Source organism: Paroedura picta, chromosome 11 (genome assembly GCF_049243985.1).
Source record: "Paroedura picta isolate Pp20150507F chromosome 11, Ppicta_v3.0, whole genome shotgun sequence".
NCBI lineage: Eukaryota > Metazoa > Chordata > Lepidosauria > Squamata > Gekkonidae > Paroedura > Paroedura picta.
Window position 1 is genome coordinate 5,296,408 of NC_135379.1, and position 26,651 is coordinate 5,323,058.

Here is a 26,651-nt window from a genome sequence, read left to right on the forward strand (position 1 = left end):
GAAGCATTCCCAAATGCTTACATTTTTAGCATACTACTTAATAATAAAGCTTACAAAAAAAATACTGCCACCTAATCTCATCCAAGAGCCTCTTGTGGCACAGAGTGGTAAGGCAGCCAACATGCTGTCTGAAGCTCTGAACATGAGGCTGGGAGTTCAATCCCACCAGCCGGCTCAAGGTTGACTCAGCCTTCCATCCTTCCAAGGTTGGTAAAATGAGTACCCAGCTTGCTGAGGGGTAAACGGTAATGACTGGGGAAGGCACTGGCAAACCACCCCGTACTGAGTCTGCCATGAAAATGCTGGAGGGCGTCACCCCAAGGGTCAGACATGACCCATGGCTTGCACAGGGGATACCTTTACCTTTAATCTCATCCAAAGATATTTTGCAGTAGTTATCCAGCAAGGGATTACCTCATTTTAGCCTTGTCTCTCTTCTTCCGTAACACAAATTTCTTGTAAGAGTTATTCACGAAATAGCAATTTGATACATGCATTCCTATTGGGCTTCCAAGTGAACGGCTCTTCAACTCTAATAGCCACTGAGTTGGACAACATAAAATAACCCATAACTCCAAACAATTTTATACCCTAAGACAGTTTTGCTGCAAGCAAAGCTCTCTCTGTCAGTTCCCATCCATTGCAAAACTAGGAGGGCAGTACATTGGTCTTCTTTTATCAGTGCTTCCGCTGGGGCTCCAGTGTTGCTCTACTTTTCCTAAAGACGCCTTCCAGGCAACTGCTCTAAACAGGACTGCAAGAGGCGAAAGTGGAAAGCAGCTCAAATGCCAGAATTTGGAATATTCCATTTCTTTCAAAGAAGCATGTTTCTAGTCTTCACAGACCTCTGAGTTACAGAGAAACATTTCAAAAGTTTTCTTTTTTATATTTCAAAGGAAAGAGATTTCCTGAGAAAGATTTCTGAAATTTTAGACAGTTTTCACTGCTTTGTCCATGTCATGCAAATACGCTGTTCCCAATCTTCTCTAACTGTTCAGGAGGGTCTTTTTCTAAGGAGAATAAGCACATGGATCATGTCTGAGAAATGTTAGGTAGGTTACTGTGTACACCACATACAATTGCACTGTTTCCCTCACCTTGTAATCCGCTTCTGTTATATCGTTTGTATTATACGAGTTTACCATCCTATGTAGTGCACTAAACAGTACACTACAGTTTTGTCATCCTTTTATATTGCCCGGGTGATTGATTTTATACTGCTCTGAGTGCACTGGGTAATCTGCCTTGCCGTTCAGTGAGGAAGTAAATAAAAGGGGGCTGGCAGCCCATTAAACACCCAGGAGTTGTTGTCATGGTTTTCCTGTCACAGGAGAAGACCTTCTATGAAGTGCTCAATTCCTGGCACCGCCAGTAGCTTTAAATGCCGCTCACTTTGCTATCCCTTCTGTCAATGTCATTGACTTAAATTTTTACTCACACAATTTTGGAGTACAGCTAGCCAGCCAATTGTTTCCACTGCTAATTTTTAGAGATGGTTTTATAAGTATACAAAGGAAGATGAGCTGCCCCAGACTTCTGGGAATTCTGAGAACTGTAGGCTAAGGATTTTCCAGTCCTGCTTGCCATGGCACGTAAATAAAGAATCAAGGAAATTCAAAGGACAATGACCTCCCACATTTTCATTAGTTTAAAGCAGGGGTAGTCAAACTGCGGCCCTCCATATGTCCATGGACTACAATTCCCAGAATTCTGGGAATTGTAGTCCATGGACATCTGGAGGGCCGCAGTTTGACTACCCCTGCTTTAAAGCAACGACTGGGTAGAAAATACGGACTTGCTCTCCCTATAAACTTCCTGTTTTGAGTACATAAAAGAATGAGTACAAGCAACATATGAAAACAAGGGTACCTCATTGGGATGACGGCTCCTGGATGATGGCTCAGGGTGGTTTACAACATAAAACATACAACATAATACATTAAAACATTGATTATAACCAATAAAATTTTTTTTTTAATTCTCAGCATAATCAGCTTGCCAATGTTGCAATCCTTCAGATTTGATTTATTGGGGGTGGGATAGGTTTGGGACCTCCTGAGTCTTATGGGTTAAGGCCAATAGATGTTACACCATCAATTGGCCCTAACCAAATGCCTGGCAGAAGAGCTCCATTTTGCATGCCCTTCGGAACTGCGAAAGCAGATCTTCCAGGGGCTTGTTTGTTCCCACCAGGGCACTGGAGGCCAAATGTACTTCCCTCTGTTATGCAAAAGGAAAAGCTCTTAAACTGATGGCTCATAATTTATAAGAGAGCACCCAACAGAAAGATGGTGGCGAGCAACATGCAGCCCAAAGGGTAAAGCCTCCTGGAATTTGTAAAAATGGCTTGATGGATCCAATTAACAGCTGGCCAATTAAGCACACCACGCCACAATGCTACCCCTATTTCATCCTGAACTCCACTGAAATAAATGGGATTCGCTTCGTGCCCTGGGTAAGTATGCATGACACTGCAGCCCGATTAGAACGACAAACGGACACATCCTATTTGTTTCCAAACCACATTCTTTAGTGAGGATCAGACAATCAAAATTAAGTTAAAGCAAATGTTTACATGGACACTAAGGCCAGGATCCCAAGAACTACTGAGATCGGACCCTGGAGTTTCTTGACGGCTGTGGAAGGGTTTCCGGAATGGGCGGGAGTTCATTTTTTATAATTTTTAAAATTTGTTAAACATGTATCAGGTGACATGACTGTATATGGTCATACTGACCCACCTGCACCTCCCAAAATGACCAGTGATGGGTCTGGAGGGGAAGGGCCTTGGATGGGTGTGTACACAGCCATGCTTCCCAATCATATTCTGCACAACTGTGCCACTTCTGGGGTCTCTGACTCAAAGCGTGTTTCAAGAGTTTCTCAATGGTAAAAAAGGTTGAGAAGGGTATGGTAACACTGTTTTTTTTTTAAGGATAAAGCTTCACACCACACTGCTTTTGAACCCCCCCCCCCTTTTCCATTCTGTTCTGGCACAAGCTGCTAGAAGATACCCTCAGTATAACACCTTGCCACATAAGCAGTTTGTGGCTCCCAGAATCCTTTTCTCCCCTCCCAACCTCATTAGGGTCTTATCCAGAGCCTGGTCACAGTGGATACTGGGCAAGATGACAAGCCAAACACAGATAAGACTGATGCAATGACATGGAGGTCTTGTGACTTGTTTGGGAAAAAGTGGAAGAGGGATCTTCATAGAAGGCAATGCTTTGCACTTCCTAGTCCCCTAGATGGACAACATGTCTTATACAGTCACTGAGTCTTCTATGTTGTGCTTTCCACCTGCCTTAGTCTTTTGCCAAAACAGAAGCTTTATGTGGCTGCAGCTCCAAGATGTGATTTCCATAAGCACTCTCTTGCGAAAGAGGAGAAGCGTTTCATCACATCGGATCCAATCAGCTACCATTCATGTGACTTCACATCTGAACTATTGGGGGGTAATACATGGGACTGCCTTAGCTGACTTGGGAAGACATGCGCTGATTCAGAACTCAGCAGCTTTCCAAGAGCACGACTTTGGCATCCGTACTGCCTCCTTGTTTTCAAGGTAAGCGCCTGCACATGTGCTTGCCAGGATAACTGCCTGTTAGCCTTCTGCCAAACAAGGTGCTAGATATCATAAACATCATAAGCAACGGTGTTAGCTGTGCTAGTGCTGAGCTTTTTAGAAAGCAGAAAGGGAATAATAAAATTCTTTTCTGAACAATGGGAGAGATTTCCGCTGTTTTTTTAAGTTGCCCCTATTCCAACACAAATGAAGGAGGACGCCCATTTTAATTCCAACCCCTAATGAAACACTGAGGAGTACAGGGATGATGACAGGCACAAATAATTAACTAACAAGTTTTTCATTTTATCACCCCCACGCTGTGTTCAGAGAAGATGAAAATGTAGAGGGAATACAGATGAATGCTCCCATGTTCTGACTGCCCTCCAAAATATGAATACTTACAGCAACCCAGTGGGACCTTCAAGGCAAGAGGCACTTTGGAGATTTCTGTTCAAAATACTGACCAGGGCTAACCCTGCTTAGCTTTAAAGATCTGGACAGAGCAAGTGGGCATCATCAGGAGGACTAATAGTAATCTCCACACAGTTACACGTTAATATGTTCTTTTAACACTGTTGCTATCAGACCAAAAACCCATCAGAAGAGAAGACAGGCTGAACGGAATGAATAAATTATTCCTATGATTCCCTGTAAGAGCTATATGGGGGAGGACAAACGAAAAACAGTATGCCTTCTGCTGGCAGCAGGTACCAACACAAATGTATTAAAATTCCATACTCTGTTCCAAGCATAGAAAATGCATTTCAAGTCAGAGGCTTTTCACCCATTACATTCTGTTGAATGCTGGCAGGGTGTAAGCTTAGATTTACATAAATTGATTATCACCTCCAAACCTGCCACTTTTTGCCTTAACCGGAGGTAACACATCTCAGACAATGCGCAATGCATTCGCAGGCAAAGCATTCAAGCTATAGATATAGGTATTTTCTGTAAATAGACACAAGGCCACACAAAGGCCTTTGATTCACAACAAGGAAATTACAAGTCAACCCTTAAGGATGAGAGTACATTATTCAAATACACTGAACTAGAAAGTCAAGGCTAAGCTGAATATGGCCGTGTCAAATAGCTTCATGGAAAGAGGAATAAATATTTGAGGTTTCTACAGCACAGAGGGTCAATGTATAATTATGTCAAAATGTACATGCAGATTATATGCAGGGCACTTAAAGAAAACAATCTTTATATATACACACAACAAAAGTGAAAAGGGGCTTGATGTTTAAGCAACATATCCACTGGAAAGCTGTGGGAAAAAGCTGAACAATGCAAAGCAGGCAACTCAGGAGTTAATTCTAGCACAGTGTCCTTAAGCAACCCTTCCAGGGACTTGATATTACATTCAAGCATGCTGCCTCTAGTGTTTACTGCTACCACTAACAAGTTCACTGCAGTAAGATTTGCCAATAGATGACAGTAAGGCATAAAATGAAGCTTTTAATTAAAGCTGGCATTTTGACCTCTACCATCCATCAGTTGACATTCTGCTCAAAATTAAGACCTAGACTACTGCATGAAGACAGTGTAACGACTGCTCCCCATCCACATTACAAACTGAAGAACAGTTTTAAGCTGCTTGTGTACAGAAATTACAGCAATTTCAGTTGCTCACTCATTAAATAGTCAATATTTCCCTCTAAATAGATGTGCCTGCTACTTCTGGGTACATTATACACAATGAACAGTCAATAAAATATAAGCAAAGTCATGTCATTCAATTCCAAGGTAGCATGAACTGGCATTTTTTTAAAGAGAGATATTCTGAACTGATTCTTCCATGATCAGAATTGGCAAAAGAGAGTTCAGACTCTGGATCTTGCATGATCTTTCCCTATCTGCCATCTCAAAATCTGCCTGTGAGAAAAGGGTCTCAAGATCTTCATAACCCTTTAGTATGAGAAACTTCACTGTATGCAGACAAGGGTTTACATCATGGGATCTCCTCCAGAGTGTTCTGTAAGCCATTCTGAGGTCAGTATCCGAGCAAGCCACCCCAAAATACATTGTACAGCTATTATTTTCAGATTGCCCAAGCACTTCAGTGAAGCACATACTACATCTTTTGTATCTATTTTCCCAGTTCACTTTTTAAATTCACAAGGTACTTTATTTCTTAAACTTAATTCAACCATGGAGCAAGCTTATGGTATAACTATTTCACTTTCATAAGCCTCCTGGATCTTTGAAACCAAAAGCGATTTTTAACACCATGATGCAGCAGCTGGAAGCAAGTCTGTTGACCTGATATCTGCCTCACCTGTAGATTTCACTCATCTTGATTCCCATGAGAAGTCATGGGTCAATGGGAAAGGAACTGCTATGGGAACCAGATCACACCAGCTCAAGGGCCCTTACTTTCCACAATATATACTTGAGTGATACCATACCAGATCAGCATTTAATGTTACTTACAAGATGTTTTAATAAAGAGATTGGATTGAAGACAGGACTTTCAAAGCAAAGCTTTTCTTATCGTCAAACCTATTATATTTTCCTGACAGGGATCAAGTAAGTTTGCCCATTACTAGGGTCAGACTGAGGAATCAGATGCCCTGTAAGTTTTTAGTCATTAGAATGAAAAACAAACAGCAAATCAACCGCCTAGTCATTACTATGTATATTCTCTCACATGCATAGCTTAAATATTAGTCCAGCAGGAAACAGTTCAGTTTTATCTGTACATTATGATGCAACTTTCTAATGCATTATACTGTTGAACTTGCCACTGAGTTTGTTTATATGCTGAATTGGACTTTGTAGCTATTCTCCAAGTCACCTTGCTCTTTTGACAGGACTCTTGTTTACAATGGAATACCTAAAGAATGCCATCACTTCAGCATTTAAATACCTATTGGCCCTTAAAGGCATTAGAGAAGGAGTCTGCACAACATATGGAAAACTTGGGAAAGGGGTGGGTCTGTGGCTTTGTGCTCCTCCACTGATGTGTACATCAGGAAGAAATTCCTGGTTGCCAACAGCAACCTGGAGATTACGTTTATGGAATTCCAACCATAGACTCTAAATACAAGCAAAAATACAGTACTACCCTACCTGCTCTTCCATATCTTCAGTCAGTCACCTTTGAGAAATAACAAACAAAGGGAAAGAACAAATGAAACTGAAGTCACACCCTTTGCTATATGTTTACCTTTGTGCCATTGCCCCGATTAGGGGGAAACGGTCAAAATTCAAGCAAGAATAAGAAATGTTGAATTCTCTGGGTCTGAAATTCATTTTGGCCAACTTAAATAGGTAGCTCTAGAGAGGAAGATTCTCAAGGACCTCCTACCCAGACCCCAACAGGCTTGACAATTATTGTCCATACTATATTGCCTAGACTGGGCTCCACTTAGCCATCAGGTCTCATTATGTCCAGGCCACAACAGAACCTCAACCTAGTGGGACTCTATACCAATGTTACATTGTAATTAAGGAGGATTCATAATACAAACCTCAAATACCACCGGTCTAACAGACTTTAAGCAATTATAAAATGTACAAAGTGATATCTGAAGCCCAGCAATGAATGCAACTTGTTGCTAGCAGGAATAGACTCAATACCACAAAAGGAAAAGAGAAAAATCCTGGATTTTACAGACTGAGGTTACCTGTAGGACGCTCGTTTACCATATGTGTCACAGAATTCACCGCAAAAGCTCAAAGGTTTTTTTTTAAATACATGCCAGTATTTGAAACCAACAGTCTTCATGTCACCACCCACGCTTCTTTTGAGGATGCGGAGCTTAGAACAACTTTCATTCATTTCGTAACTCTGGCAAGTAGATCTTATTCCCATTTCATCAGTGACGAAGCACAGTTGAGGCTGAACTGTCTGTAACAGGCCACTGAGGCTGAAGAAATGAGCTTCCAAATTTAACACATGCAACGGAATGTACTAGCTAGCTATCTTCCTCGTGGGGTTGGGCCAGGAAAACTGGACAGAGACTGAAAGCAATACATCTGTTTCTATAAAGTACCCAGCATACTGACATAACTATGCAGTATTTTTGCCTTAGCAAGACTACAAAAGAGGAACCTTCAGTTGCAAGATCATAAGATAAAAACTTCAGCTAGAAATCATTTTCTATGTCATCTTCCATTTAAAGAAACATGCTGCCTGACCAGCATAACTTCAAGGATACCCTTCATCTATTTTTGATCAAAGAGAGTCTTTTATCCAATCACAGAGATACACAACTAGATTACTGCTTTATTCCAACATCAATCATAACATCGACATAACCTGGCTCAGGTTAAATGGGGGAAGAGTACAAAAGGTTGGGATATAAACGCTGAGGAGGAATATACAATGTTACTTTACATGGATTAAAACTTCCTGTGGTGTTAGTAGACCTGAACAATGAAAGGACTGACAGCGTGTGGATTATTTCAGACCTTTCAAAGCACACGACTACAATATTTGTGACCAAACCAGAGTAGCACTAAGGTACCATATGGATCAAAATGAAGCTCAAGGCCCTGATCTTCTGCAAGTGACAACTATGCTGGTAAGAGAGCAGGTTTTCATTACTATTAGCTATATAAATCACCAGCTGCAGCAGAAACAAGACTAGATTTATGAATGAAAAAATCAGAGGTGTGATCTTATGATGAACAAAGTTGGAAGGGGGGGGGTATTCAACTGCTTTCAAATCTCATTTGAACCTGTCATGAGCTCTAGTTCATGAACACTTGCACTGGAAATAAAATGTTTTAAGGTATTTTAAAGTCCCAACGAAGAGCCCGGCTTCTCCTTCCAACAACAGATACGGACTCCTTTTAATCTGGAACACCAACATGGCCAGTGTAAGACCAGAGAACCCTTATTAGCTCCAATGCATGGAAGCTTATTTCAGGTATTTCTCTGAACTTGAATTTCTAGACCACCTTCTTCACAGGAGCAGACGCCTTGTACCAGGAACACCTTTTGTCAGTCTTCAAGGCACCGCCTGGCTCCATCTGGAAACTGGGTTTACACTCAGGCCAAGATAAACCCAGCAAGAGCAAGATCAGCCCCCTCCCCATACTTTCCCTTTATTAAAAAAAAAACATGTTTCTGGCGCCAACTCTCCCAGGCCAAATCTTAGGGTTGTCAACCTTGAGGCCAGAATACACTCATTTAGTATTATTATTATTAGATTTGTAGTATTTATATACCCCCTTCGGAGGCTCCTACAACAGAGACGGCGCTACAACCCTACAAAAACGTGGAGCCGCCGCGGAGAGGCTGGGACCCAGCGGCGTTGGAGACTTGTTCCAATCAAGCCCTGTAATAACCTCACGTAGCCACAGACCGAAGCCACCGATGATATCGCCCCTCATATCGCTGTAGGGAAGATGGTAGCTTTTTTTTTTGGGGGGGGGAGAGAAAATAGCCCAAGCGGGGATTTGTTCCCGCGACCCGTCTGCGGAGCTCAGGAGCCCCCCTGGGGGAAAGCGCGGCGGACTCCCCAGCCCCTCCTCCCGCCGTCGCCCAGGCCAAAGTTGGCACCGAGCGGCACTCCGAGCCCCCTCCTCCCCTCGGCGGCGGCGGCGGCTCACCGACGCTCCTGTAGCCCAGGATGGCGATCTTGCGGGACTTGGAGGGCGGCATCTTCTCCCCGCCGGGCCCCCAACCGCCTCAAGGGCTCCGGCCGCCGGGGGCTGGAGGCGAGGAGGGCAGCGCGAGGGAGAGGCCGGGCCGGGCCTGGGCGAGAGGCGGCGAGGCGCTGAGGCGGCGGCGGTTGAGCGGGGGGGGGGGGCGGCGGCGGCCGCGCGCGACACGCGAGGGAGGCGAACCGCGCGGGACTCGCAGGCTGACTGACGGACGCGGCGGCGAAGGCGCCCTCCCGGCTCACGTGACCGCCTCTCTTTTGGCCCCCTCCGCCCGCGCTCGTCCACTCATTCACGCAGGCCTCGCTGCGTCGTGGCGTCACGGCGCGCGGCGTCCGGGGAAGGGAGTTATGGCCGTTGGGCGCGCTCGTGGCCGGGTAATTTCGCTGCGTCATTCCCCGCCCTGGACGGCCCCGCCTTCTGGCCGGGTGCGTGTGTATTTGTGTGTGTGTTTTCAAGATTCCGCTCATTTGAATATCAAGGCTCATTGGTTGGTGGGGGTTTTTGTTTGTTTTGCACACGCTCGGGGTTCGGTTGGCGCTGAGGCGGATAGGCGTCGCTTCTAGTATTGGCGGGTCTTCCGAGCGGGAGTGGGGGGGGGGGGCAAAAGGGGAGGGAGCTTGGGTTTGAGTGGCGGGAGAGCCGTACGTGCGGTGCGGGGGAGGCGGCAGGTGGGGCGGCTCGAGACTTGATTGGCTGCCGCGGGACGCCTGCGCAGTAGAAAGGGACTCGGAGGGGCTGGGCGGTTCCTTTGAAGGTGGCGCGTGGGAGGCGATGCAGGTGCGTCGCGCGTTAGCTGGAGAGGTTTGAAATCTTACAATCCAAGCCGGTTTGATTTGTTCCTCGTTGTTATTTAGATTTAGTTCGGGTCGGCCAAGCGCATTAAAAAGATAGACCTGTTACAATCAATGTTAATTTTTTATTGCAAATTTTAACATTGCAAAAGTCAAATGTTGATTTCAAAAAGCTTTTAGGTTTTACATTAATGGACGTTTTTGCAGAACAGAGTTCGAATCCCGTGGCACCCTTGAAACTTAAGTTTTTTTCCAAGGAAGCTTTCTTGTGCATGGGCATAGGAGGGAGGCTACAGAAAAAAGGGGGCTTGGGCACGACTGAACGAAAAGCACCATAATACTGGACAGTGTCATGCTTTGAAACCCATAGCTTAAAAGTGGCTTAAGACTGCACCAATAGCTGGCCGTGCATGGTTATTCTTGGGGTTACTAAAAATGTCGGATTCAGGTAAGTCCAAAGCAGCAGTGTTACCTTTAAGACCAACAGCCGTTTATTCAAGGTGTAAGCTTTCCTGTGCATGCACTTTGTTGATCTTAAAGGTTTGTTTGAGACACACCAATTTTTGGCATTTTCATTAAGATATAAAACAAGACCTTACCATTAAATTCTTGTCAACAGTAAGCTGTTTTGTCATTGCCATACAATGTATTTGTTATGTGTTTTTCTCATAAAGATGTCCTTACAACTTGATTGATCATACTGTTCTCGGCCAAACTCCGCTCCTCCTCAGTGAGATGATCAGAGAGAGAAAACTTGGATGCCCCTCCTGCAATATCATGTCAGATATTAATTGCAATACACTGCCTGGCCAAAACTGACACAGAAAGAGATGTCAGCCAGATGACTATAAGTGAAAGAATACTGACTGGCACAACAGGACAAAGATGGATGCCAGCCAGAGACAAGTCTCCAGGACAAGCCTGGATATACAGTTAAGAATGTGTGGGAAGGAACGGATGACCTGCTGACGACCTTTTACCCCAGAAAGATGCACAATTTAGGACAATAGGTCTCCAAGGATTTATGACTAATCTCATTCCTTCCAGTCTCACTTCTCTTGCATCTACCTGAATTAGACTTATTAACACTTTAATCAAATTTGACAGCTTCCTGTCTGGTATTCAGAGAGTCCTAATGAACTATTAGCATCCATAGTTCCACTCCCAGCAAATTCATCATGTTTCTCCTGAATCACCATCAAGTCATTGTTTCAGGGGCAAAGATGTCAGCACTGGGGAACATTTTTGCTATATCAAAAGCATCTGGCCATCAGTACTGTGTGTATTCTTGGACTCTGCACATGCCCACTAGTGTGCCAGCCTACCTATTCTGTGAAACACTGGTGGTTGCTGCTGGACCTCTTCACACTGTGACTAGTAATACTGCCTTTCCCCCAAATACTCGCTCTTCTTCCCTCCCTTATTTTCTTAGTCATCCTTGTGTGTGTTCATCAGTGTGTTTTGTATATACGTGGTATCCCTTTATTCCCCTCAATGAAAGATTTTCCATCAAACTGGTTTTTAAGAGTATTCTCTAAGGGAGCAATCACTGTAAACATTTGTAGAGATTCTAAGTTACTCCAACTAATAAGGAGACCCCCTATTTGTGTATCCCATATGATTACGACTGAAGAAAAAGACCATTAGTAGCAGACCTAATAGATGTCATGCTCCAAATAAATCTGTAATGGTCAGGTGAGAGGCCTTAATAACTTCCACAGAACTTGCACCTTAAGATGATGGCTGCATTACCGTACTGGGGGCAGAATATAGGAAATTTATTTCTCCTGATTTTTGGACTAGCAGAGGGGGTAAGGAATGTCTGTCTTACAGCCTGTGATGTATTGACCTTCAATCAAAAATTCTGTTTTGTACACGTACTAAAACATGATTTTTAGCCCCCCATGCAACTGGAGAACTGTCTCCTCCCATGAACTCCTGTGTACCAACTACAGGCGGCTGTTTGCTGACTGTTCTCCTAATGGTGACCAGTCCAGCAGTGTCCAGACCTTAGGTCTTTATTATCATGGCTCCCAGGCTGTGAAATACTCTCCCTGAAGAGTTGACAGGGAGCACCCTTGTCGGTAATCTTCAGGAGTTGCGGTCAAGCTTGTTTGATGGCCAGGCTTTTGGTCAGGTTTGAACAGCAGGAATCTTTTTTTGGGGGGGGGCAAGATAATTAAGTGTTCCCTCTAAACTGTTTTGAGCTAAAAGGCATGGCAGAGTTCAGACATTTTAATATCCTACAGCTGTGGTAGGCAACCCTGTGTGTTGACACAGCACATGAGAATATTTTGCTTGGCACCCGGAGTTCGATCTTCACCCAAGCAAGTCATGCCCTGCCAGTGATGCAGGAGAAGGCAACAGGCCCAGCTTCGGCTCATCATCTCCTCCCAACCCTCAGAGATGCTAGCAGTACTCCACCAATTTTTTCTGGTACATCAGTCTTGTGTAAGTAGGCATTTTTGTTTTGGGCACTTGGATACCCAAAAGGTTGCTTACCCTCACACTACAGTCTCCAGCTGTTTTGCTGTCTGCAGGCTTGCAACTGGCTTCCCCTTTTATTGTTGCACTATTTAGGCGCCTTATGACTTGGTGTCATATGCTCATTGCCACTGGGTCCCACTGGCATTTGGTTTGATTGTGCAATGATACAATCTGCCAGATTTTTCAGGCACCAGGAAGCGATTTTAATTCGTTTCCTCATTTTATAGCTTGCTTTCAACCTTGAAAAATTAGTCTCTTGATGTCTTGCTTCCAAGGAGGAACAGAAACCTCAACACCCCACACTGATTTTTAACCAGTTTCTCTCTTTTTTTTTTAACCAAAAACTTTGGGCTCAAAATAGCTCAGGAAAACTCAAAGCGGGCCTTCTCCTGCTCTACCTTCTTCGCCCCAAGCAAAATATGTAGTGATTGACATGTTTCAGTGCGAGTGATCTGAGCAGCAGTGCTATATGCCATTAAATCTTCCTGCCAAAGATTACTTTGTTCTTTACATGACTTGCAAAGGGAATGTGGTTGCCATTTCTCTCCTTTGCTGATAGCATGGTTTTCCATCGCATAGCTCTTTGGCAAAGTGAGCTGGGACAAGGGTTGTGCGGTTCGGCTGCCTCGGTGATCACCGAAGCCCGCAGCGGTGCATACGAGGCTAGCACCACGGCGCGGAATGGAGGGGTGGCAGTGGCGACATGCCAGCCGGCGGCTGCACACAGGCACAGAGTAATGAGAGATTGACTCTTTCTTATATAACAATCAACGATTTTATTAATGGATATGGTGAAGTTTTAGCCGTCCACCAGAAAAGATGTGTAAAAAAATTGCAAGAAAATAAAAATAAATAAAGCTGGTTTTAGATCAGTCTTGTTTAAACCATCTCAGTTCAGGATGCAACATTTGAACACACACACGTTGTCATTGAAGTTGTAATCTACTGATATTCAAATTACAGGGTTTTTTTTTTCCATGGCAAATCTAATGATAACTGAAACTGATTTGGTTTTAGGTTTAGCAACTTGAACATTCCGATTCAGTGTCTTGCTTAGCACATTACTTCCTCTTGTGATGGGCAACTGTGATGACATATTGTTGACTTTTGGACAGAAGGCACTATGATATGAATATGCCATTCACTTGCCTTATGCCAGAGATCTCTTGTGGGCCAGTGACTTCTACCAAATACAAATATGGCGCAGGTTCAAGATATAGTGCGTTTTGGATGAAGGACATCATGTGAAGTCTTTCAGCAAACATTTTGAAATGCAAGCCTTTAAAAAAAATACATACTTTTTTTTTTGTCATGCAGCTTGTTCTGCGACGATCACTGGGGAATTGTAGACTAGTTACCCATCACTCCGTCCCAAGACACACTATCTCATCACCGTTTTGCTCTTCTCTACTGCCCGTCAGCGTTCTTTAGGCAAATATGACCCAGTCACTGTATTCAAGATCCTCAACAAACATTTCTGCATTCACAGGAATCATTCCGTTTCATTCTCCTGTTTGGCACCTGTCAAGTAGCACAAAGAGAGATTGGGGGAGTTTGCACAAGACCACATATTCACTCAAATGGGAGACAAGCCCCGAATGTCAGACGACCCCCTTAAAAGCATCATATATAAAAACCGATTTATTATTTGACATAACTGTAACTTGTATGTGAATGTAAGTCCATCCCTTCTTTTTAACGAATACCTGGGAACAAACCTAGTCTTGCATTTAAGTAAATATTGTCATTGCACACATGTGAACACAACTGCATTTTCCAGTACTAAATGGGAAAATCAGATACTGCAGCCTTCTACCATAAATTCATTGCTAGTGCAACTGTACAAATGTCACAAGTACTCACTGGATACTGCTTTGGATGTGATTAGAAATGAAGGCTTCCTCATGGCTACAGCACTTTAGGAAATCACGTGTTTCAGAAGGTAGTGCTACTTCTATTCTGGAGGCAGGATATGAGGCAGGCCTAGGGCAGCCTGTGAACATCCCCAGCCCTTGCCTACGTCTTGTGTGCTCAAAGGTGTCCTCCAGGCATGCATGGCAGAAGCCTAGCATGGCACGGCCTATTCCTATTCATCTTCCTTAATTGCAAACAAGATTTTGGGCATCTGTGTTTTTAAATGTCAAGGCCTCTTTCCACAACTAGCTGTCCAGTTTGGCTCAGCAGAAGGAACCCATTCCGCACCCTTGCCAAAACTGTTTGGAGCAGAACCAAGCTGTTTAATTCATCTCTCAGTGTATCTGAGCAGACTCTAAAAATAGTTTTCCACCTGCATACTTCCATTACCATGGGTGTGTGTATCCCATTTCCCCCTCTCTTTGCAGCTCACTGGGGTTCCTACACCTTCTGCTTCTGGATGTTGGGGTTTACAGCCAGAAGGGAGGACTGGTTAAAATCGCCCCCTTTTTTGCTGGTGGAAACCCAGTTTTGTTTTTGGAAATGGAAGCTTAGAGTCACTGGTGAATTCATGAAGGACATGGGCAAATCACAGCCCCTGAAATCTTCCTGCCAACAGAGAGCCTTCATCATTTACTGTGTTGTCTGTGAGTGGTATCTGAGCCAGGTTTGAAGCTCTGCAGGTGCTAAAGCATATTGCTAAGTCCCTCGCTCCCAGATAGAGAATAACAGACCTTTGCTGAAGGGGGGGGGAGTGGGTTACAAACTTCTTTCCTGTGTGGCACCAGGGCCTAAGATGCAAAGCAGAGTAGCATACATCCACTTACAATTCTGGAGTGGCAAAACCCTTTAGAGCAGGGGTAGTCAACCTGTGGTCCTCCAGATGTTCATGGACTACAATTCCCATGAGCTCCTGCCAGCGGGACTCATGGGAATTGTAGTCCATGAACATCTGGAGGACCACAGGTTGACTACCCCTGCTTTAGGGTGAAGGGCATCAGTGTCCATACTAAAATTCCCACATGCACCTGGAGCCTTTGAGTCAGTTGAAACTAAGCTGGAAACCCACCAGGCCTTTGGGGGGTGTTAGCAACTTGAACATTCCCAAATCCCCCTGGCAACCCCCATGTCCTCCACCCTTTCCCTGCATCCTTCTCTCCTGTCCACTCACCAACCAAGCTCTCTTTTAACTGTCCCCCATGTTCACCTTTATTTACTATTAATTTAGAATCCACCTTTCTCCTCAGTGGTGATCCAAAGCAGCTAACATCATTGTTTTATCCTCACAACAACCCTGCAAGGTAGATTAGGCTGAGAGGGGATTTGAACCTGTGGCTTGTCTCAGGTTTACAGAAAGATCTGTCTTGTTTGTTTAGGGTTCCAATATCTGGATTTACGTATCCACAGATAGGACCATATTGAGGATGACATATCGAGGATGGGAGAAACCCATGAGAATTCACAGATGCTCATTCCCAGCATCTTAGTGCTGCTTTCACTCTCTCTACATTGCCCTGCTGGTGCATTCTGAGCTTCCAGGGGCTTAGAACAAAAAACGTGCAGCACACAGACTTAAAGCTGTGTCCTGTGCATGCAGTGCTGCAAGCCACTGCTTCTGTGAGTGATCTGATGGAGCTGGGTTGGAAAGGGAAGAGCCTCAGGCTCCAATAGCCTATCAGCAGAGAAGCTTAGAAATTGAGGGCGGGGGGAGAAAGCAAAGGGGTGGAACAGCTTTTTCTTCCCCTACCCTTCACTACCTTCCCCGTGGAGCCAAAGGAATCTTTTGCTTTCTGTTCCTCCCCTCTCTCACCCCAATCCTTTTGCAGTTCCCAGCACTGCCTCTCTTTCTTCCTCTACCATTTACTGCTGCCCCTTCTCCCTTACTGGCACTGTTCTCTCTCTGCCTTCCTCCCCCCGCCTCCTTCTCTTGTGCTGTCACCATCTCTCCCTCTTACCTCCCTTCTCTCTTGCTGGCATGGCTGCTCTCTGTATCCTCTCTCATCCCACTGCAGCATCCTCTCAGGGTGCTAACACCAACCTGTAGCATTGCTTTCCAGGGATGCTAGGCAACCTCTGTAACGGCAGCCGAAATCTTGTCATGTTATGTCACAGATCTCTTTGATGTGCCCACTCACTTTATTTTTTTCATTTTCAGATTTTTCTGCAAACCTGGGTGTTCCATCTAGTCTGTAGAAAGATCACCTCTCTCTCTACTTGGCCCCGGTCCAGATTTCAGGAGCTGCAGATGGGGCCGTGTTGAGTATTAGATATACTGATATTCCTGTTCCTGTAATGACACTTTGAGGGGAGCTACAAACAAAAAGAGTTAAGATAAGCTTTCAGTGTGATGCAGGTGACAGCAGCATTGGTGTCAGGATGGGTCCTTGAAGCCGTGGGGCCTGGCAGTGAGGGGGTCACACCTGGATGATACAACTGAGCCTGGAAAAATGGGGGGAGGTTACCTACCAAAGTGGGTTGGCATGATGTGATAACTGGGGGGGGGGGGGGAGAACGGGGAATATATCCATCTGAATGAGTAATGCAAGCTAGTCTTAACAAAAGGTTTCATGGCCTTAGCTTGTTACTTTTGAACACATATTTTTTTGCTAAAGATGTCGAACTTATTTGAGAAGCTGACTGGGAGGGGTGACAACTGGATGTGGACAGGGGAGACACTATGTTGAATCATGATGTTCAATAGGCAAGCCTTGGGCAAAGCAATATCAGCAGCACCTACCCCTCAAAAATTGCTGAGGGTAAATGAGAGGAAAAACAAGAGGTAGGGATTAGAACAGGGTTGGCCAAATTGTGGCCCTCCAGATATCCATGGACTACAATTCCCAGGAGCCCCAGTCAAGCCAGGGATATCTTTAGATCCATAGTTTGGCCTCCCCTGGATCAGAGTCAGATGAGGGCCAGGGATTTCTGGATTCAAGTCCCCAGTACGGTATAAAACTTGAAGCATTCTATTAGCCTCACCTGCCTTCTGGGGTTGTTGGAGGATTAAAAAGGGGAACTGCTGTAAGCCATATGGAAATCCTTTGAGTACTAATAGGTGGGGACTGCTAATTCCATATGTTGTGATAAAGGTCTAATTGTGTTCTAACTGCAGCATCCATACCTGCTGGCGTGAGCACTAATGCTTGTAGGATGTCAGAGAGGGAGATGATACCGACAATACTATCTGCTTCATTTACTACCACCAATCGGTGAACCTGAAATCAAGGAAGAACAAAACAGTAAGGTGTTATTTTATTTCCCGCAAAGCATAAAAATGCGTTGTGCACTGAAGTGTCTCTGTTTATGTGGGCTTGCACATGAATAACTCAAGGCCTAGTTTTGTTCCATAACTGGAACAGGAAGCTCTCAGACAGTTCTGTACCTTTTATTCTTCACAGTAATTGAATTATTGTTGAAGGGCTAAAACAGAATTATAGAGTTCGACATAATTCCTGCTTGTTATATATGCATTCAAATATAACATTCTTGCTAAAAAGAGACACTTTGTATAACACACTGCAACATATTCTAATAAAGAACACAACCATAAAAAAATAGATCTACCTACATTATAAAATGAAGTGCAAGTGTACTTGTTGTCTGTGTCATCAACACATTTATAATTAGAATAGCCCAGTTGTCAAATTGGCCTTCACGTTAATGGCGTTTCTTTGAAAGACATATGCTTCAGGGAGCCACATTGGATATAGGCAGCTTGAACAGCTGCATTGTACATTGCTTTGGAACCTTCCACATTCAAAATGGATTCTTCCAAATCCATGTATGCCACACTCCAAAAATGAGCCAGTGATAATTATATAGAGAATAACGAATAAAATTAAGAAATGGCCACATCTAAAACATGCTGGATATACAATTAAATGTACCTGTTAACACATATTGGAAGGACTCTTTACACCTGGTTAGAATCCTGGCGAGAGTTGCTGCTCAAAACTGGGGGGGGGGGGGGGGGGGAGAAATCTCACCTCAGCTTTAACTATCCGGTCCACGATCGTCTCCAGCGTTTCCGGCTTACTGCATTTGACCACACCTTCGAAATACTGAGAGCGGTGCTGAAGAGCTTGTGTCACTGTGATATCTAAGTTATTATACGTTTTTTCAGCAGCAAGATTCTGGAGGAGGGGGGAAGTATACAAGCTAAATTTCAATGGTTATATTCTCAATGGAATGGAATTTTATCATCTCGCACCACAAATATAACCCCAGTTGTTTCATTTGTGAAACAGGGAAACACACACTATAGGCTTTCTGCTTTGCCATTCAGCGACCTAGCTGTACACACAGAAATGTCACACACAAGTAGCATTTTGGCCAAAGATGCCCATGGGCATTGAAGGCTTTAAAGGTGAAAACCAGGGCCTTGAATCCAATCCAGTCTCCAATCTGGAGCCAGTGAAACTGAGAGAGCATGCACGGATCACTAGGCTGGCTGCCGATGGACAGGGTGCTAGCTGCCATGCCTGGTGGAAAGGGTAAAAAGTCAGGTGGTCAGAGTTTGTGACATTGGTCTCCAAAGACAGGTGGGCATCCAGAGTCACACCCAGACTCTTGGCTGTGGCCAAGGTTGTCAGTTGGAACCCATCAGGAGTTGTAGCAGCCCATCTGGGGCATGCAGACTCAGCCAGAGGACCTCTGTTTTAACTGGATTTAACTTCAGCTGATCTTGCAGCCAGCCCGCCACAGCCTTGGGCCAGAGTATCATATCTGGAGGTGTAAATGGATGTCCATCTAGCAGCAGTTACATACAGCTGGTTGTCATCAGCAAACTGATGACATCCCAGCCCGAAACTAGATCAGTTGGGTGAGAGGGCACATGTAGACGTTAAATAACATTGGGGAGAGAATAACTCTGTGCGGAAGCCCACATAGTAAGGCCTGCTGCTGAGAGGTTCTCTTCCCTAGCATCACCCTCTGTCCCCAACATTTGAGGAAAGACTGAAGCCATTTAAGGATTTCACCATGAACCCCCGCATTGGGGTTCCTACTCTTAAATTGGAACAAACAGAGATGACAACATTCCAGGAAAAGTAGGGACCAGTGGTAAGGGGAGAATGCAAGCAGATGAAAATGTAGGTTGGTGCAAAGTCGTTATCAGGGGTAGGAAAGTTGGAACTTCAGATAGGGGCAACTAAGCTGGAACACAGAATATGGACCAGGTTGTCCTGATCTCTATAAGCCCCAGAACAGACATCACCTCTTAGGCAAGTCCTCCTCACTAGCTGCTAACAAGAACTCTTGCAGTCTACATCACAAGTACTCCTCTTGCCTGGGTATCGTTCATATGTGATGTGTATTCATATGTGTGTGCGCGTGTAAAACGTGTCACAGCAGACATAATGGCAACCCCAACAAGGGGCTTTTCAGGCAAAGAAGAAGCCGGTGGCTGGCCATTGCCCTCCTCTGAAGTCTTCTTTCCAAGTGCTGATCCCACTTAACTTCTAAGATCTGACACAATCAGGCCATACCCTGCTGCCTCCCCTCCTGAGCTGTGCTCATACATGGCAATACAGCATTCTGATCATCTCTTCTTCCACCAAGCATCTCTGCAAGGCTTTTGGTTATGCTTATCCTAAGTACTGCACATGTACAACCCTGGAGCCAAGGCTCAGGTTAAACTGGCCTCCTCTGAGAACACTTCAATTGTACCGTTTCTGAAAATCAGGCTCCAGAATACACCTAGTGCTTATTGTGGCATTACAGGATGGAAGAAAATCAGCAAATTAGGAAAGTTTAGCTGCCATTACTGATCTTAATATCGAGAAAAACCTGGCAAGTTTACAAGGAATTTCTAGGATCCTTAAATATAAGCTAAAAAGGACTGCATGTAAAGTCAGATTTTAATGTTCAGGGACTTTAAGGAAGACATCAAGAAACGTACATAATTACTATTAGATTTATTTTAAAGATACTTACTATTACATCAAATTTGGAATAAATATCTACAACTTTCCCTAAAAATAGAAAAGATAACATTTATACATTTCAGTACATGATGGCAAAACTGATCATGAGCCACGAACCATAATAATGAACACTGAAGTAGCAAATCATCTGTTGACATACTGGTACTGCTATCCCACACTATACCCTGCCTGGTACACAACACAAGATAGATTCTCTAGCAAAACACGAATGTAAAAAAATAAAATAAATCCTGTTGGATACACACTTTTCTTGGATGCTTTGTGCTGATCCTGCGTTGAGCAGGGGGTTGGACTAGATGGCCTGTATGGCCCCTTCCAACTCTATGATTCTATGATTCTTCTGTGAATTGAATAAGTCACTTTCAAGTATCATAAGATGGTCTCATTTTCCACGAGCATGCACAACACTTCTCATTAGCCAACTCCCTGAAGCATTACTGTAGTGCAACAATGCATGTGGCATTTATTATTTTCTCCCTAGGACAATTATCCTCCACTATCCTTCACTATATGCACATAGCTGCTGTTTGGTGGCAAGGTTGTTATGGGAATTTTACTAAAAACTTTTGTGAGTCAAACAGTGTATTTATCTGCTGCTGGAGGCAGCCGCTTGTAAAAGGAAAAGCACCAAATCAAAAATTGAACTTTGGCATGAGAAGAGACTGCACAAAGCAAGATACAAATCTGCAGAAGTTACATTATTACTAAGCATTTAGATAGGCCATCAATATTCAAAGTTCTTCATCCACATTATCTTGCTGTAACCTTATGGCTTATTTTACAGGGCTATGATATTATTACCCCTACTACACTGCTGTTGGGGATGGAAACAGACTGGCAGCTTCAGAGCCAGCTTGGGGTAGTGGTTTGAGCAGCGGACTCTAATCTGGAGAACCGAGTTTGATTCCCCACACCTCCTCCACATGCAGCCAGCTGGGGGACCTTGAGTAGTCATGGTTATCTCAGAGCTCTCTCGGCCTCACCTACTTCATCGTGTGTTTGTTGTGGGGAAAGGGAGGAAAGGCTACTGTAAGCTGCTTTGAGACTTCTTAGGGGGGAGAAAACTTATCAGACCACAGAGTGAGTTTGTGGCAGTAAAAAAATGCAGCTAACCATGCCCACAACAAATTATGCTCTGTTAAAAACTTGTCCTTATTAATGTTCAGCATGGTCAGCAGCAAAAGGAAACGTGGTTGCCAGTGGATCCGCTGGCTCAACACGATCAAAGCCCATATAGGGATGACCATGAACCAACTAAAAGAAGCAGTCAGAGACAGGGGCGCATGGCGAAGACTTTCCTATAGAATCTTGGAGGGTCGGACACGACTGAATGGATGATATCATCATCATCATCATAAACTTGTTCATCTCTAAGGTACCACCAAGACTGCCATTCGTTTGTTGGGAAGAGGTAACCAAAGCAGAAGGTATTTTACTATATTGTGGGGGTGCTGAAAATATCACGGTACTCAAAATTAGATGATAGAGAGGCATTATACGTTTATGATGGCACCTGACTAGAGCAGGATTCTCGCATATCTTTTCCCAGTATCAGTAGCATTTAAATGCCCACCATACCAGCTAACAACGCAACAAGCCCCCTATGCCATGATAATCTCTGTATTTCTTAATACACACCTGACTCATCCACAACAGGTAGAGCCGATATCCTTCTATCTACAAATATATTCAAGGCTTTAATAATAGGAGTGTCTGGGTGTATAAAGGCGATGTTGTGGTATGTTCCTATCCCAAGCTCATCCAGATTTTTCTTCATAAAAGCAGGCTTTGGCATTTCTGACACCTAGAAGAAAAGTTTTTAAAAACTTCTTTGACAGGCTTATTTTTAATTATTATTATTAATTATTATAATGTTATTATTATAAAAGCTGGCATATTGTATTAACATTCATGCAATGTTCTAATAAGCCATTATAAGTAATTTCTTTACCAAGCCTCCAAAGTTTCTAACAAAACATTCTACTACGGCTAAGATGAAGGCGAATATTCTCAAATCTGACAGATCACACCTTACAGTTGTTTCAGACATTAATATTCAAGCCACAACATCTTTTTGTCTTGGGGCTATTTTGTGAGCCCTGCTGCTTCCCAGTGGAGGATTTACAATGCTAAGAGAAATAAGGTTTGTTTAACATCCCCAAGTGCAGGCAGTACTGAAGAAAAGTCTCAATTTACTTACAAAAAGCTGGAGGAACTTGAGGATTCTTTTATGGGTAAGTATATAAAGTGCATTTCCACTCACAGGGTCAATAACTGGCAATCTATGGATTTTGTTTTTGATCAGTGAATACACAGCATCAAAAAGGCTGAAGAGAAAGTTATTGCAACGATTAGTAGCATCTCATTTACATCCATTTTGACACAGATACCATCGCCCTCCCAAATCCACAAGGCCAACAGCTTAAAACTTCAAAAAATTGTTCAAGAAGAAGTCATGAAAAGAATATGATTTTTGTTTTGTAATAGTTAAGGCTGCCAACAACACACTGAAATGAATAATCAGCATGACGCCAAATCCTGGTGGCAATCAGATTTCGTCACAGAAATAAAAAGCACTTTCCCATTTTTGTTGTTTTTTTGTGGGAGAAGGTACAATCTTCAGGCCTCAAGCAATTTGCCTTTCGCTGCATACAAATTTTAAAAACCCCAATCTTGCAGCAATGTATCGAGATGCTGCAAGACCCACAATTTAAAAATAAAACATAGCTCCTATATGGGAGTACCAGTTCAGACTGGGTAATAGGGTGTGGGTGTGTGAATTCTTTTGCTTTTGCATGGCTTTCCCAGCCAAATCTATGCCCCCTCACATATAGTTATTATCCTTCCAAAGATAAAACATGGGTGACCTTTCTTTCCATGTGCTGTCCTGCAGGTGGTTGGTTTCTGTTAATGTCAGAAGATGTAAGCCCCCTCTTCCTCCCAGGTGGTTCCAGCCTGAATCAGGGCTGTGGGCTATTTCTATTTGAAAAACACTGAGAAGGTCCAGTTATAATTATCCTAATACTAATCTAGTTAGATCTTCTGGGCTGAAGTGAGAGCCCTAAATATAGAAATAATAGCCTTGGGGGGAAAACCCAGAATTTTATAAGCATGAGCATTGTTCATATAGACAGGCTACTACTTAGTTTGTCACATGAACCTTTGACCCAAATCAAACAGGAAAGTTGAACTCAGAAACATCGGTATAAAAATCAATATAGTGTGGGAGAGGAAATGTATATTGCAGTCAGAAGTCTCAGCACCATACATAATTATGAAAGAAAAATGACTTTTTGGAAGTTAAAGGCAGAGAGGGGATTCAAGCTGAAACCAAAAATATTCCCACAGGGGATTGGGAATAGCTAACCAATGCATATTTTGTGCAGTCTCAAACTATCCCTTGCAGTTTTGTGATGGGTACATGGTTAAAACTGACAATCAGAAGTAAAAAACACTGCTCACCTTGCATCCGGCGAAATATTCACTAAAGGCTTAAAGGTTTCTTGCAAATAAAGCTCTGCATGATTAAAAACAAAGCAAACACTTCCATGAACATTTCTGCAAAAGGAAAGGAGCACTTCAATACAGAGGTAGGTAGATAATCATCATGAGGTCAGAGGGAGGACATTAGATCGTACGGTGATAGCCTTGCAGTGGGTATGAGGAGGAGGATAACATTGATGAAAACTGCCAAATTTCACACGCAACAGTAACCACTAGGTGTCAGTACAATAATGCAGATAATACTGAAGAGGCCAGGGCAAGGATTTTATGGGAGGTGGATTCAATGTTTGAAGTAAATGAGCCCCAATTCAAAAGGCAATGCTGTCTTCAAATGTGCCTACAAGCATGAATGAGTTTCAGCTCTCCTCCAGCAATCCTGGGAATGTCCTTTGGGCACACAACAGATTATTTTCTGATGATCTAGCCTTTCCACGTAATTCTTCCTTGAGAACTGACCCAGTTAGAAGAAAAGTCAGAAAGGGAATTTGAGAAACTATAATAATCCATTCGGTATTTTAGATTTAGTTTGGTGACATGCCTATGGCTTTAAATTGTACTTCCAAAAGGAAATACCAGTCGGCTCTTTCAACTTTTCCAAAAAGCCAGTGTTCATTTTGTACACAGCTCTGCAGCAATCTTGATGTTTTATCATCATAGATTTAAAACAAAAAACAAAACTGACCAAACAAAGATGCTGTTGCAAGTGTGTTTACATCCCATTAATTTCAGTGGGGAACTGTGTTCCATTAGAAGAAAACAGTGCATTAAAAATACAAGTAGTATAAATTTGAGGGTGAATCAGCAGCCTCCGTGGAACTATCTAGACATTTAACATGCAACTAGGGAGAAAATAACTTTGTTTTCCTTAAGTTTGCTTCCCCATGTAAACTTCTTTAAAAAAACAGCTATGTGCCTGATCCATGGCTTTGCCTGGCTATACCAAGGAGACATTTTCCAGTTTCACCACAGGCAGGCAAACTGTACCAAGTGCCGGGCATGACTGGAGTTAGCTACCACCACTCCAGCTGTTGCTGGGACTAATCAAGGTAGAGTTGCCACAGGTGGCGGATGGATATCTCCTGGGATTACAATTGATCTCCAGATGGTAGAGGTCTGTTCACCTGAAGAAACGGCCACTTTGGAAGGTGGGATCTATAGCATTATCGCCCACAGAAGTCCCTCTCTTCCCCTAGCCCTGTTCTCAGATTCCACCTCCAGAATCTCCAGGTATTCCCCAGCCTGGAGCTGGCAACCTTAAGAGAGACACAGCTCTCAGTCTAGAAAACAGTGGCTTGGTTTACAGTCTCCAACTAAAGGATAACCATCCTCAAATATTTAAAAGGCTGCCATATCGAGGATGGAGCAGAGTTGTTCGCTCTTGCCTCGGAGGGATGGACCAGAACCAATGGAATGAAATTAATTCAAAAGAAATTCCGTCTAAACATCCGGAAGAAGTTCCTGACAGTTAGAGCGGTTTCTCAAAGGAACAGGCTTCCTTGGGAGGTGGTGGATTCTCCATCTTTGGAAAATTTTAAGCAGAGACCAAATAGCCATCTGATGGAGAGGCTGATTCTTGGAAGAATTAAGTGGTGGCAGGTTGCAGTGGATGAGCGAGAGGGTTGTGAGTGTCCTGCATAGAGCAGGGGATTGGACTAGATGACCCAGGAGGTCCCTTCTAACTCTATTATTCTGATTCTATGATTCTAGGAGGTAGAACACCCCCTAGCATACATACTAGTGTGTAGCATCCTTTTGGTTAAGACAGCAAGGACCCCACAATGCTGGGCTGCAAAACAGATTCTGTGAACTGCATTCCTGCCAAGTATTTACAAAGCAAGCTTACCCCTCCATGTTTCAATCTTGTGCTCCTCTAATTCATAGATCTGGACCTGCAATGAAACAAGGAATCTCAGCTATTTAACGCTGTTCATTTCCAATAAAACCAGTAAGATCTACCTTTAAATACATATGTTTAGAATTTATAGGGTTCTTTCCCACAATCTTTCAATGCAGGTTATTGTGACAGCCAGGGGGTGCAGTGGGGTGCAGTGGTCAAGCTGAGAGGACATGACTGGTGTTCAGCCATGCAGTGAACTTCCACAGCAAAACAGGGAATCAAACCCGGGTCATCCAGATCCTAATTCAGCACACTAGCCAATATTCCCCACTGGCTCTGTCAAACCTGCCCCCCCCCCATGGCCACACTACATTTTACCATGCCTACAGTGCATCTCTGAGCCAGCTGGAGACATGACAGGGAGGTGAATGACAGAGACTTCAGAGAGAGAAAAAAGAGGGACAGAGAAAGTGGAAGGAAGGAACGTGAAAGGTCACACAGGAAGGAACACACAGAGCAAAAGAGGTGAGCGAAGAAGGGGATGGAAAGAATGAGGCAGTAGTGGGTGCCAGGAAACAGACTGGGGTGTGCTATGGCCCCACTACATTGGACATTGCAGGGCTAGTGGGGTGTGGTGTAATTTTCCACTGTCCCATTTGAAAGCTAGCATAAGAAGAAAAAAGATTTTGGCATTTTGTTGCTCTTCTTTACATATTTCATACACTGGCCTTTATAGAGCCCTTGAACTTTACCTTTTGGCAAGAGGCATAAACTTCACTTTTTCTGCCTAGCTGAAGGGTCGGAAACTTTTTAAAGGTCAAAAATGCAGCCCCTATCATCCAACCTTTTTTTTTTAAGAACAGAGAGAGAGAAAATATTTCTACAATGATCATAAGCCATGTACCATTTTTGGTATAGTTGGATTTGCCAACTCTAATACAGCACTAATGCTCTGAGAAATAATAGGAATGTTTGCAGAGGTTGGAAAA

General features: G+C 43.6%; 2 protein-coding genes across 11 annotated transcripts in view; both read right to left on the reverse strand.

The window, feature by feature from the left end:
* The window catches only part of RHEB (Ras homolog, mTORC1 binding), a 28,698-nt gene extending 19,168 nt beyond the window's left edge, over positions 1-9,530 (reverse strand). Inside the window, exon 1 of the mRNA XM_077302838.1 lies at positions 9,131-9,530. Within this exon, the coding sequence (XP_077158953.1) occupies positions 9,131-9,182 (52 nt within the window). The 5' untranslated portion in view covers positions 9,183-9,530. The remainder of the gene's footprint in view (positions 1-9,130) is intronic.
* A 3,684-nt stretch (positions 9,531-13,214) lies between these two features.
* PRKAG2 (protein kinase AMP-activated non-catalytic subunit gamma 2) overlaps positions 13,215-26,651 on the reverse strand; it is a 138,748-nt gene continuing 125,311 nt past the window's right edge. For 6 of the 10 annotated variants that reach the window (XM_077302819.1, XM_077302820.1, XM_077302823.1 and 3 more), the window contains 9 exons: positions 25,669-25,714; positions 23,784-23,838; positions 22,522-22,648; positions 21,960-22,125; positions 20,311-20,348; positions 18,363-18,509; positions 17,498-17,591; positions 16,332-16,686; positions 13,215-13,983 (listed from right to left, as the gene is read on the reverse strand). In XM_077302819.1, coding sequence (XP_077158934.1) covers positions 16,640-16,686; positions 17,498-17,591; positions 18,363-18,509; positions 20,311-20,348; positions 21,960-22,125; positions 22,522-22,648; positions 23,784-23,838; positions 25,669-25,714 — 720 coding nt within the window. In that variant the 3' untranslated portion in view covers positions 13,215-13,983; positions 16,332-16,639. The remainder of the gene's footprint in view (positions 13,984-16,331; positions 16,687-17,497; positions 17,592-18,362; positions 18,510-20,310; positions 20,349-21,959; positions 22,126-22,521; positions 22,649-23,783; positions 23,839-25,668; positions 25,715-26,651) is intronic. The other 4 variants (XM_077302817.1, XM_077302826.1, XM_077302818.1 and 1 more) reach the window with 3 other exon arrangements.